Genomic DNA, 13,205 nt, shown 5'->3' on the forward strand with positions numbered 1-13,205 from the left:
TCTGCCGATCTTACGATGCGCTATTTAAAACGAACAAAAAAGGAGAAAACTTGGCAATTAAAGTTGTTTGAACCCACAGATGAAGCAGAGATGTTTAGGAAGTTTGCATAAGTGAATAACATTTAGAAATGGAATTGTTTATTATCATTTGATATATTTTGTTCTGTATTGTGAGATGAAAACCAACCATTCATCTCTGAAAATACAAGAGATGGTTTGAAAAAATGTCCCACCGTTCGGTGTCATCTTGTATTTCTTTACTTTTTTCGTTTTTTAGGCATTCCTTTTGCATATCTATCTATCTAAGTGAAACCAGAGACCTACGCCAGGAGAGGCGCGACTAATGCCTCTCAAACATTCATAGTACCTAAAGCCGTATCTCGCAGATACAGAGGTCTCTGTTCGCCACTAATACATCCAACTTGTCGTATTGATTTTATGCAGAGAATAGACAGAAGTGAAGCGATAAAAAGGAAAAACATAGGAAGTGTGCGCGTGAGTTGGATAGCTCACGATAATTTGGGATTTTATACCCAAGACAGTAAACGATGGTTCAGTGGTAATGTTTATCGAAAAAAGAGCAATGAAGTTGAGAGCACAGAATGATTACCGGCCTGCTCCGGCCACTACAAAAGCAACATCCCATCCAAGCGCGCCGCCTCCTTGCCATATGGTCTGAGAGGAGGAGACAGTATGGCAACAAACATTACAAATTATCAGTTGTTTTGTTCCAAGATCGGAACACTCCGGCGATGCCACAAAAAAATAGGTCTGTACATTACTTAGGAAAACGTGTAGTATTTGCTTAGAGTTTCTTGGAATTCTTCTTCTTATCCCGGAGAATGTCGAATCCAGAATTCTCCTTGAGTTGACGAGTGGAGGTAGAGCTTGCAGTTTGGTGGGCTGGGACGATTAGCAAATCCTTGCAGGCCACGGATGTTGAACAAAAACGTGTTATGCGGTAAACCTCAATACACGCAATTGATCCCGCAGTATTTCGTATCACGACTAATGTCTTTGAAGTGCGATGCAGTTCCTACATGCGCAAGTGCAAAGCAGTTTCAATAGAAGAATTGTTATGGAAACAACAGTTTTTAGCACAGTAACGATAATTTTAATCAGTAGTATAATGGTGGTGGGACCCAGCACATAGGTAATCCCAGTTGTTCTTGCCATGGTACCTAGCGCTCCAAGAGCCAACTTCCAGTGTTCTTTAAGAACTTTCAAGAGTTGTTGAAAATCAGGTAGATCATATCTTCCAAAGTACTCGCTTGCGCTTTCTTCGCTGTTTTCTTCGGAATAAACCTGACTTCGCTTTCTTCTGGGATGGTACACAAGTGTTCCATGTAGATCAAATGTAATCTCATGCCCATTGCAAGAAGTCTGACACTTTTGCTGTATCAGAGCGTTACTAAACTCCAGATATACTACATTAGTTTTGTTCGATGGTCCACATTCGATGGAGAACACTTGAGATTCGCACTGGACAGTTGGCCAGGCATTAATGCGAGTTATGCACGAGAGTTTAATTTGTGCTCCTTCAAGACAATTATAGCAGCCTTTTATTTCTTCAAATGTTATATCACAAGATTGTTCTGTGATGTAATGCGCGCTGTTGAACATAAGGCTTGACTCAAGAGCAATAGTGGTTTCATGTTGGTGAGTATAGGCGTTGATATTTCCTTCTTCTAACCTTATTTCTGTGAATGGTGTTTTAATGGAAAGTACATTTGTGATCTCTTTACGCAGGTTCCTAATAGAACCTAGTGGGTACTTACATCCTCTAGGATCCTTTAGATTTTCACAAGTACAAACCATGAGACTCGCATTTTGAAAATTCTTTTTTCGCTTGGATATATGACTCGCATTCCACAGGAAGACTAAAATCATTTGGCAACATTAGAGCCTCGTTTTGGGAAACAGCGAATCTTTTGTCCATTAGAGGAAAATGTGGTTTTTGAATTGAAACTACAGTAATCGACAGCTACTTGGGAGCGACATAAGGTGTAAGAATTATCAAATTTTCTTTTCCTCTGCTATACATCGTTATTTCGAGGTCAGCCTGCACTGTTCGTGTCCACTCCATGCAGCGCACAATTTCAAACACTGACCTACTTTTTGGTACTTGTGCCAGACGCAAGAACGAGCATGCTGGCATTGGGAGAAGACATTCGCAGACAATACCGCCGCATGTTTCTTCACATGCAATGTATCCTTAATACTTTGAGGCCATATCTAATTCTGGAATAGTATTATTTGGGTACATACTGTTACAAATGTTTTGTGTGCAGGATCCCATCTGAGCCAATCTCGTGGTGCGAAAAAACTTCTGCATCGTGTCTCTTGTGAAGAAGAGTGAAAGTTTGCTGCAATTGAGCTTTATGCCGTTATTTTTCACTCATCATACCCACTGTAGTATTTAAATGGTTGATTTGAATACAAACTTTTGAATCTATTCTGTTGAAGAGTATTTCTTGTCTGAATTCGAATAGACATTTGCCCTTTGTCGCGCACACCTCTGCGGGATGTCTTGTGTAACCATATTGACAAGCGGATGTAGCACTTTTAAACGCTAAAGTGAGCAAAGTGACTACTATTAAAGTGTTCGCAATTAGAAGAGATGGTTTAAACGTACTCAATTTGCACTCAACTTGTACAGTAGTTCTTCTCCGCCTTTGTTTACGGCAGTTGCGTATGGATCACGCCATACCAATCATTGCTACGACAATAGAGTGCAAGATTATGGATACAGTAAGAACTGCGCCAAACGGCCAACAATGTGGATTTCCTAAGAGTGCTCTATTCAACATTGTTGAAGATGCCGCGCAGAATTCCTGAGGCTCACATTTTCGATCATTGTTATTACTTCGCTTCTCGAGTAGTAAGTAGAGACGCGTTTTATCGTTACAGGCTTGTCAAAGGGTGAAACAGGAAGAATATATCTAATTTCTTCCGTAACATTTTTGCACTTGCATTCGTGATTTAAGCACAATTCAAATTGTTCTCTAGGAGGTGTTATAAACGCGATACCTTTATTACAAGTAACGCTGGTGTTTGGTTGCACATCACCAGGATTGATTAGAAACAAGGATAACAGGAGACTGTCGATCGAGCAGACGTAGAAGTCATTGCTCTGTCGAGGTCTGTTTCGAATTCTCAAATGACGTCTAAAACGTGAGATTTGGAGGTTCTGGCTAGATGATTTCTGGATTGAGTTGCGATTGGAATATGGATATAATTATCCATGATCTCAGAAATTGTTGTTTGTCAAGCACTGAACGAATTCCTAGAGGGTATATTTTATTAACTGGTCTTTGCAAAATTTTGCAGCTAGGTATCACAATTTTAGCGGACCTTATCATGTCGTCTGCGCTCCGTACTAAACCTTCTATTTTACGTAAACCATTGTCCTCTGGGCAGTAATTCGTGTTCAACTAGTACAATTTCACCGATTTCTGGAATTTTACTCACATGACGTTTCTGATTCAATTGACATCTGTGCTGTCTCGTAAAATAATTAGATATTCCGTGTTCCATTTCTCCCAGAACTTCTTCCAGAACAGAAGTTGTAATGTTTTCTGAAGATGCAAGCGCTTCGTAAGCTTGAGCAACTGTCCGTATCAACTCTGGCTCAAATGTGGGATCGTTTCTGAAATTGGACATTCTAGAGTTTGGAATTGAAAATTTGAAATTTCCTTGTAGAAAATTAATAGGTCTTAGTGGGATTTCAGAAAGATCAGTTCAGCTGAGAGTTTCGTTAGTGGACGTATATTTATAATTGCTTCTATACGGGCGACTACAGTAACCGTCTGTTCAAACGGCTTTCTTTTTTCCAGCTGATTTTTGGAAACTTCTTTTCACAGATCCAACAAGTCTTTTCCATACACCATACACCATGGAGATGCTGGTGGGTTAAAAATCCATTTAATGCCTTCAGAAGCACAGTAAATCATTGCTGAGTTCCCTGTTGTTTCATCACTTTTGAACAATTATTTTCCGACTAAGTCTGAAATTTAATCCGCAGTCTGATCTTATTAAAAGAGGTACACCAGTACGCGATAATAATCGGATAAAACTATTGAGAAATGCCCCTGTACTAAGGCTTTCTTCCACTTCCAAATGGATTGCTCTGATTGCAGGACAGGTGTAGAGACATATGTACATTCTTTCATTTCTGTTGGATAGGAATATTTCCATTAAATCACATCCTACGTTTTGTTATAGTGTGCCTGCGAGGTTTTTAGATGAAACTCTTTATTTGCCTGACGTTTCTGCTTTTTCTTCTCCTTCTTCAGAGGCCTAAATAGAGGATGACTGGGGCAATGCTACGTTTATCCCGTCAAGTGCCACACTACCTTGGGTCAGTGTTTCGATAATCGTTCAGGGTAGTGAAAACAGAAACCTATCTACATTGAAATTAGTCGTACGTGTTGTTCCACTGGACGTGGTGCGGCTGGTAGCACGTACTTGTCACTCAGTGTACCAGCGAATGAGTATTGCTGCGTGTAGATCACCAGCGACGATATAGATAATTTGATTTACACATAGAATATCAAGCGGTTATAGGTCACAGAGCGGTACAAATGGCAAGAACTCATTCGTTATCGACAAGCATTCATTCCTATTATTCATTGAAGAGTTTCTTTTAAGAATCCAAAACGCCTCCAACGTCTTCCTTGCCGATATTTCTGTTTCGTGAGCCAGTATAACGCATTTCACATCATAATCGTTTCCGTTGTGAGCCTCATGTCTGTGCCTTCCTAGTGGTCTTATCAAACTTTTTCCTCGTTTTCCTGCCATATGTTCATTAATCCTCACTCCAACATTCCAACGAAAAAGTTTGATAAGACCACTAGGAAGGCACAGACATGAGGCTCACAACGGAAACGATTATGATGTGAAATGCGTTATACTGGCTCACGAAACAGAAATATCGGCAAGGAAGACGTTGGAGGCGTTTTGGATTCTTAAAAGAAACTCTTCAATAAATAATAGGAATGAATGCTTGTCGAAAAGGTATGAGTTCTTGCCACTTGTACCGCTCTGTGACCTATAACCGCTTGATATTCTATGTGTAGATCAAATTATCTATATCGTCGCTGGTAATCTACACGCAGCAATACTCATTCGCTGGTACACTGAGCGACAAGTACGTGCTACCAGCCGCACCACGTCCAGTGGAACAACACGTACGACTAATTTCAATGTAGATAGGTTTCTGTTTTCACTACCCTGAACGATTATCGAAACACTGACCCAAGGTAGTGTGGCACTTGACGGGATAAACGTAGCATTGCCCCAGTCATCCTCTATTTAGGCCTCTGAAGAAGGAGAAGAAAAAGCCGAAACGTCAGGCAAATAAAGAGTTTCATCTAAAAACTTCGCAGGCACACTATCACAAAACAGACAGATTATGCCAAGGTTTCAAGACAAGAGAACATTCACGTTCTACATTTTGAAACGGTTTGTTTATTGTCACCCTATCTGATGGTAGCGGTGGCATCTTTGGAGCTCCAAAAGGCATGCCTTGGCATCTCTTACAAATAGTACAATCTTTTATGTACTTCTTAATTGCTCTTGATGGCTGTGGAATGCAATATTTCTGTCTACCTAGAGACAGTATGCGATCCTTGCCACAGTGAGCATTTTTGCAGTGCAAGTCTGGAATAATGAGTCTAGCAAGATCAGAGTCATTATCGATACAAATGAGCATTTTTGTATGTAAAGGCAGATTTGCATTTCGAATTCTTGATTTATATCTTATGATTCCATTTTCATTATTCACGATTATTTGATTCGGAAACCGTTTTTGCAGTTTTTTTACACGTTAACACTCTTACGAAATGATGCTATTATTAATTTCTCATTTAAGCGCATCTCTTCGCAGTCAATTAGCGAGTCCGGGGCAAAGCGTGAGACTGTGGATATTGTAGTTGATGTCAATCTAGTAGTATTACATCGATTGATCCACAGCACTTTTGCAACTCTAGATACAGTTCGTAACGCTGTCTTGAAGCGCGAAAATCTCAATACATCTACGAACATTGAGTTCACATTATCATTATTGCTCTCAGACTCTTCAACATGGGGATTTTCAAATGCTCCCATTTTTCCCAAAATTTCTTTTCTATTCAAAGTATCAACAGAGCGTAAATTCCAAGTAGATAGCTCTAGTTCCAGCCACTCATCAGTTTCTGTGTTATATTTTACACCTAAGAATTTGATATCACCAGAAGGGGGTGATCTGTCTTTCTCATGGAATCCTTCATTTACTATCTGAAAATATGACACATATTCTCGTAGGTTCATACCAATTTCCTTGAAAAGATTTTTTGATTCGACATAATTCTTCAAAGCTTCCTGCTTAGTTGCAGCTGTCAATAAAATATTATTAACATAAATTCGCAGTTTAAATAGCTCCATCGCGATGCGAACATCGCACGCGGTTGAGGTAGTAGGGAGGCGGAGTCTAGGTGATCCAAGGCGGCCGTGGATGTTGTCTAACTGGTGTAGCGGCAACCGTAATCATGCGGAGACATGCGGCGCTGAAAGCAGCTCAGCACCGGTCAGCCGATTTTCGAGGGTATCTCTTGTCTCGCACCCGTTCGATTTCCTACCAACATGATAGCATGATAGCTCCGGCGGTTTCTTCACTCCCTTCTCGATGCAGTGGTTGTTTCCTTCGTGTTCCGGAGAGCAGTCATCTTCGCTTGCCATTGAAGAAGTCTCGACAGGCATAACTAATTCTTTTTCTCACTTTTGCAGCTTCAGACAGCACTTCTGCTCTTCTCTCTTTGAAGTATTCTTCTACCGCTTCTCCGCAAAGCCTTGCGAGCTTGGACGTGAGTTCCTGGTTGCCTGCGTCTCGTGCCGCTCCACGCTGGCATATCAGCTCAAGAGTTTTGAGAGGCAGGCGTTTCTGGAAGGTTTTAAATTTCTCAGCCTTCCTCGTGCAGTCATGAAGGTGTCAGACGAGCCGGTTGCATTCCTCGTCAATATTGTCCATTACAGAACCTTTCCATAAGCCCGCTAGCGTAGCGAAGAGATCCCAGTTAATGATAGTTCTGGGACTTTGCTTTCTGAACTTAGCGGCTTTCTTTTCTCTCCTTGTGAAGGAAAATCTTCCTCGGAAGAGGCGATGGTCCGATCCCGTATAGAACTTTGCCACAATATCGACATCCGTCACGCACAACCTTTTACAGACGATGATGTTGTCAACTTCACTATGATATCTTCCATCGGCTGACTCCCATGTCCAGCATACAGAGGAGGGGTTCTGGAATTGCGAGTTCCTATGGATGATAAACTAAGAAAGCCTCACTATCTGCTTATTCCATTGAAGGCCATTTGTTCCGATGTGAAGTTCCTCAGGCGTTCTTCTCGGGTCAATTTTGGCGTTGAAATCACCATCAATGACCTTAAAGAAGGTATGGCTTCTTCCGTAGAACTTCTTTAGATCCATCTGGAAAGCATGTACTTTTCTTCTTTGTAGCTTGATGTTGGAGCGTAAGCGACGAAGATAGTTAAAGCTGGCAGTGAACCCGTCTTCTCAACCGTAAACGTCCGATTCGGGTCGTAAATTGTTCGAAAGAGTCGATGTTTTTTGCAATACTCGTGCTGACGAGGACGCCAACTCCACCAACTCCTACACTGTCGCATGTTCCAAAAAACATTTCTTCCCTAGTTTCTTATACTTCATTCAGTGGATGGCGTCGTCCCGTCTCGGTCAGTCCGGTGACGTCGTACTTAATTTTCCTGGCTTGCATCATCAGATCTTCGATTACCGCTTCTGATGCAAGACTATGTGCGTTATTAGTACAGATCGCCATCCTAGTCCTTTTCCGTTTCGGTAGCCTATATGACTCCTGCAACCCCATCTTTCCTGGCGCTACCGTAGCACGAGTTTTTCCGGAGTTTACTCCTCGCAGAGTGGACAAGTGGAGCTTATTTGTTGGGTATAATTCTAAACCGGTTCCCATTCACTTCACTAGCTGGACCGACGTCCGCGATACAAGTATGTCATGAGTCAGTCCTGGTACAGCAGAAACAGGGAGTCTGTCCAACCCGTATCTCAGGGCATACACAAGGTCTCTTTTAGTCCGCCACTAGCTTCCTCTCCAGCACCTGGGGAGGCGCCACGTAGCCTCGACACCTCGAAATTAATCACACCACCGACCCGTTGGAAAGATTTCTTCACTTAGTCTTTTAGAGAACGATGTGATGCGCGCGAGAATGGATGCCATTACGCAAGCTTTGCGCGCCATCGAGACTTATGGAAAATTTTTACTCCCCGGCCGAGCAAATAGACGAACTGCGGGAGCAGAAGTGGTGTAAGTGGTACAAGGTTTTGTTCACTCTGCATATTTCGACTGCACAACACTACCTAGCTTCTTCATCAAAAAGCAGTGAAAACCTTAGAAATACTCATGACTAAGTTTTTAAGCCTGAAATGTTTTAAAGGGTGGTCTACATAGAACATTTCGGGGGTTTTCTTAGAGAAAGATATGCACGACAAACACAGAATACAGAACGATGCGACGAAGAGGTATTGTATTAATAATTCGGTCTGGCCCAAACGAGAAGTATATGTTACGGCGTTCCCACTACATAGCAGCGGGATCGAAACACATGGGAATGAAAACTATGTCTTATCTTCAATTTCAGGCAGCAACTCAAGTGTTGGAGTGGGTCGTGAGCAGTAGTTAAGAAGTTCAGCTGGGTCCGCACTACCGATCAGAGGCCCGAATCCGCCCTAGTGCCGAAAAAGTCTTTCATCGCTCTGGAAAATTAAAAACGGGATGCGGGACAAGAGGTACCCTCAAAAATAGGCTGACCGTTGCTGAACTACCCTCAGCGCAGCGTACCTCCACGTAATTACGGCTGCCTCTCCATCAGTTAGACAACATCCACGACCGAATCGGATCACCTAGACCCCTCATCCCTACTGCTCTTGAATCAACGCCGCGCGCGACGTTCTCGCGGCGGAGCGGTGGAAGGGAGAGGAGTGAAAAGTGAATAGACGCAGCAAATTCTGATATACGAGTATACGAGTATGGCAAACTCAGCGCATATTATCGGAAGTAAGGAGAAGAATTAGATTCTTTTATCAAGTTGAAAGATACATGATCAATGTTTTTCAGCGAGACCATGTTCAACTTTCAACTGCCACAACAATACGCCAACAATTTTATGTTACAAATTTACAGTTCCATCACGTGATCTCTGTATGCCTCTTGATAAGGCTTAAATCATTGGAATTAGAGGTCTAAATTAACATCGATTAGTTCTTACTATATTCCCTTATGTAACTTGAAAAAACTATTGAGATTAGTGTTTTGTCAAATTTTTATATAGATGTAATTTTACGTAGAGCGTAAGCGTTAAATATTCTAATAAGTGCTTGTGCAATTTATCCAATGAAGCCATAAATAATTCTTCAAACTGCTTTCTACTTTTACGACATTTTATGACTTCGCTTCTATCTATTCTCCGCATAAAATCTACATGATCAATTGAGTGTATGAGTGCGAATGGATGCTTCTGCACCTTCGAGATACGTTTTTGTACAATGCATGTCTGCAAAACATTAGTCGAGCCTCGTCAGGTGTTGGGTACCAATTTTACTTGATTAGGTGTGCAAAAAGAAATGCTTAGAAAGCGAAACAAAAAATAAAGAAACATAGTAAGAACACCGATCAGTGGAACATATTTTGAACTACCTCCTGTACTTGCTTAGATGGGTAGGTGATTTCCATTTAACACTTCAGAACACTGTAATAAACACTTTCACTCACATTTCTGAGCGGGGTTTCACTAATATTAACTTCCTAAACAACTCTACTTCATCTTTAGTTCCGAACAACTTCATTAGACAGACACTTCCGTTTTTTGTTTGGATCGAGAAGTCCAGATGCATGGAGAAAACATATCGTAAGAGCCGCAGAAACGTCGAAATAGGTGGAATGGGCGGGGTGGGCGATAGGCGAGCTGGACGCAGCAGAAGAGGAGCGAACTGGCTGATATGGCAATTATGACGCCGTCAGGACCCGTGCGGTGCAATTATCGACGCTCATTAGCCTCCTGGATGCGCGGCGGCTCATCATACGGACATCTCTTGACCGTTCCCCAAGTGAACGTTGTGGGGCATCCCAAGCGAATTGATTAACACATCACATTTTGTCCTTTTTATCGTTTATCCATTTATTTTATCCCCTTTAATGCAATTGTTGGATTTTATACGAACCAGTTGTGACAACCTACACACTGATGTTATGAGCGGTCCGAAGCTACAGCTTGTTAAATTCTTGATCGCTCTTGACATAGGAGTCACACTTTAACTCGCATTTCACATCGTACCCAATCAAAATCAACTAGAATCACACAATTGCTCGCCATGTGATCTATAGGATACCAGCCTAAGCGTCCGGCTGACATTAGACTTCGAACTCCTTGTGGTGTTCGCTTCGCACGCCTCCACTGATCGACAAAAATTAGAATTACTGACATTTTATGTGAATTTTTGCTGCAGCATTAAATTTGCGTTTTCCCTAACAGCGCTTTTTTCGTTCTCTTTTTGATTGATTTTCTTGAGCTGTAGCCAAGATTGGTATTGATCTTCTTTATTAAACAACAGCTAACGTTTCGGCGTTATCGTATTCGTCAGGGCCTGGAAAAATCAAAGCCTTTAGTGATTTATCCTCTCAAGCGCCTCATCACCCTACAGAAAACATCCAAACGGTAGGCAAACTCAAACAGCAACACATTGGCTAGTCCTTACCTCATCAGCTAGACTTGGCAATGCAACAGACCTCCACGTACCACAACTACGAGTCACAAGAGTTTTTTATAGGAACGTGACGGCCCGCCCCGTAGATAAAAAAAAAATCAAAACAAAACACACTCATATTTGTTCCTACTACTACAATTAGGAAACATTATTCAAAGAAGGAGTTCTTATCTTTTTCTCTCTCCAACAATTAGCACACAATGACGCGCTAACATAAAATGACGTGGACGTCATCATCATACTGATGAAGAAAAGGGTCTACATCAGATAACGTAGTAACTAGTATCGCACAAGCCGTCTGCATGTATGCTTCCAATTTCTGAATCACCTTGATCACCTTGACTCCCGTTGATCTTCGAACTGGTCGAGCGGGCGCCAGTAATTCTTCCATTTGTCCCGATCGCGTGCCAGAGTAGCCCAGTGGTTCCTCCTTTCTCAAATTTCTGAATATTACACTGTTATTCGTTCCGTTCAGAGGTGTTTAATGGCATGCCCTCAAACGTACTTCGGGGTATGTAGAATTAGCAATTGTCTATGAAACTTCAAATTACTACTCTTTGAGTGAAACATGCATTTCATTACTTCATTTAACAACTGCCCAGTAAAAAGTTTTCATGCACGTTGGATATTGTAAAAACATATGAAAAGAAAAGACAAACGCGTTATACGCTGATGTTAATCTGTCAGGAACGGAATTCAAAGCACACTCATGAGTTGTGTTGCAATTCCGCACAAACTTTGAAAATAAATCGTTACCACCGAGACCTTGAATGATGCTCACCATCTTTGAGATATTCTAAATTCATTTAGTCTAAGCTTAGATAAAAGGCATCAATTTGATTTACTTCGCTGTTGTCTAACTCGATAGAATCGCAGATTCTGCTTCTTTTCAACTAACAGGAGTTTGGTTATTCGGTGATCTTTTTCAAAACCACTTTTTTTGCATAGTTGGAAAAGTTCTGCATAAATACAGAAAAAGCATGCATGTTTTCAATTCGTCTGCTCCCCTTCCTCATATCACCTTTCTAAGTGCATTCAGTTCGTACGGTTCCCTTATATTTCTTGTTTTTTTCTGCACTCATTTCCCCAGCCTGGATAAATTATAATAGCTCACGTCTCAAAGACTGTAGTCCCAGATAACAATTATAACCATATCTTTGATGGAAAGTGGTGGTGTTTTTAGTTCTACGATGATGTGAAGATAACCCTCTTTTTTGTTTTTGAGATTTGTTAACGGAAACAGTACGAAACCCTCTTGCAAACGAGACGAGTGCAGCTCAAACGAATTCTTGATGCTCGTTTTCGTCGTAAAGAAAACAAATGGAACAGTGAATAACTATGATTTTGGCCATTATCACACCGCATTTGGTTGAATTCAGCTCATGTAATTTGATTTTTCTTCAGCATTTATGTGAGATGTGAGCGCATGTAGACAGGAAGGAAGCTTTGTCATGAACCCTCCATCACCCTCGGGCGTCAATGTACTGCACGATTGAAATAAACATTTGCGGTGCATTTGCTTTACACGAAGAACGTGACAAGTGTTAATGTAATGGAAAGAACGAACAGGAACCTTGGCAGATGTCCTCATGTCTATTCTTCTTTGTAACAACTCACAAGGAATGTATACGATTAGATTAACGTCAAGAGAATTTTTTCCATCATTGTCGTTTCGTGCTACCCTTAGCACTGCAGTTAACTGAACTAAGAGAATTTTGAACGTACTGATTATGAAATCTGGGTAATTGAAATGTTGTCTAGCATTTTACATAGTTACCAAGCCCATGTGAGTTAAAGTAAATAAATAATAAAACTAAGTAAATTGTTTTGATACATTTAGAAAACATCCGGATTTGCTGATATTCAAACGAAGATATCTGTATCAACACTCGCGAATACGGTGACACTGGTGAATTAGTAGATTTACAAAGATTTAAAACTAAGAAAGGTAGAACTCCAACAGCGAAAACTCTTTCGGTAGCCCAATCTATTTTTCACTCAAGGCCTCTAAGAATAAGGTCGCCATTGATCAAAAGGCTGTGCAGTTTTCAAATTCGATCTACACAGATGACAACGGCCCTGGAGAGTACGATAGGAACTTGTCTTGTGAATGCAAGTATTGTTCTCTTTGATATTTTGACGTATCTTCAACGATGAATACCCCTTACTCTCTTACTATGTCGGGCAAGGGACCCGCAAAAATTGGGTCAAAGAGCCAATAACCAGACCTAATTCCTCTCACAAATCCAATAATTCGAAACATTAGTGTATCGGTCAATTACGAAGACTCCATTGAAAAGCAAATTCTTCACAATGATCTACATACCCGACTTTGCTCAAAAACAACCAGTTCCTATGAAAGCGCCAGCCTTCTCACTTTTTGCTCTTTTTTGAAATGTGGTTCTGGATGGGGTAGAGC

The 13,205-nt window shown here is 41.2% G+C and overlaps 2 protein-coding genes across 3 annotated transcripts; both read right to left on the reverse strand.

The window, feature by feature from the left end:
* Positions 1 to 830: 830 nt before the first annotated feature.
* RB195_025041 (uncharacterized protein) lies at positions 831 to 6,738 on the reverse strand (the record flags this gene model as incomplete). Of its 2 annotated transcripts, XM_064213028.1 has the most annotated exons (6): positions 831 to 967; positions 1,182 to 1,700; positions 2,112 to 2,214; positions 3,472 to 3,649; positions 6,044 to 6,276; positions 6,622 to 6,738. In XM_064213028.1, the coding sequence occupies 6 exons, from the start codon at positions 6,736 to 6,738 to the stop codon at positions 831 to 833; spliced, it is 1,287 nt and encodes a 428-aa protein (XP_064068909.1). The 2 variants fall into 2 exon arrangements, with proteins under 2 accessions (XP_064068909.1, XP_064068910.1); XM_064213029.1 differs by lacking the exons at positions 831 to 967; positions 1,182 to 1,700; positions 2,112 to 2,214; positions 3,472 to 3,649; positions 6,044 to 6,276 and adding an exon at positions 6,470 to 6,545 and having other exon boundaries at positions 6,602 to 6,738.
* Positions 6,739 to 6,967: 229 nt separating this feature from the next.
* RB195_025042 (uncharacterized protein) lies at positions 6,968 to 7,829 on the reverse strand (the record flags this gene model as incomplete). Its single annotated transcript, XM_064213030.1, has 3 exons — positions 6,968 to 7,276; positions 7,322 to 7,462; positions 7,695 to 7,829. The coding sequence occupies 3 exons, from the start codon at positions 7,827 to 7,829 to the stop codon at positions 6,968 to 6,970; spliced, it is 585 nt and encodes a 194-aa protein (XP_064068911.1).
* Positions 7,830 to 13,205: the final 5,376 nt, after the last annotated feature.

This window comes from Necator americanus, chromosome X (genome assembly GCF_031761385.1).
Source record: "Necator americanus strain Aroian chromosome X, whole genome shotgun sequence".
NCBI classification, from domain to species: Eukaryota; Metazoa; Nematoda; class Chromadorea; order Rhabditida; family Ancylostomatidae; genus Necator; species Necator americanus.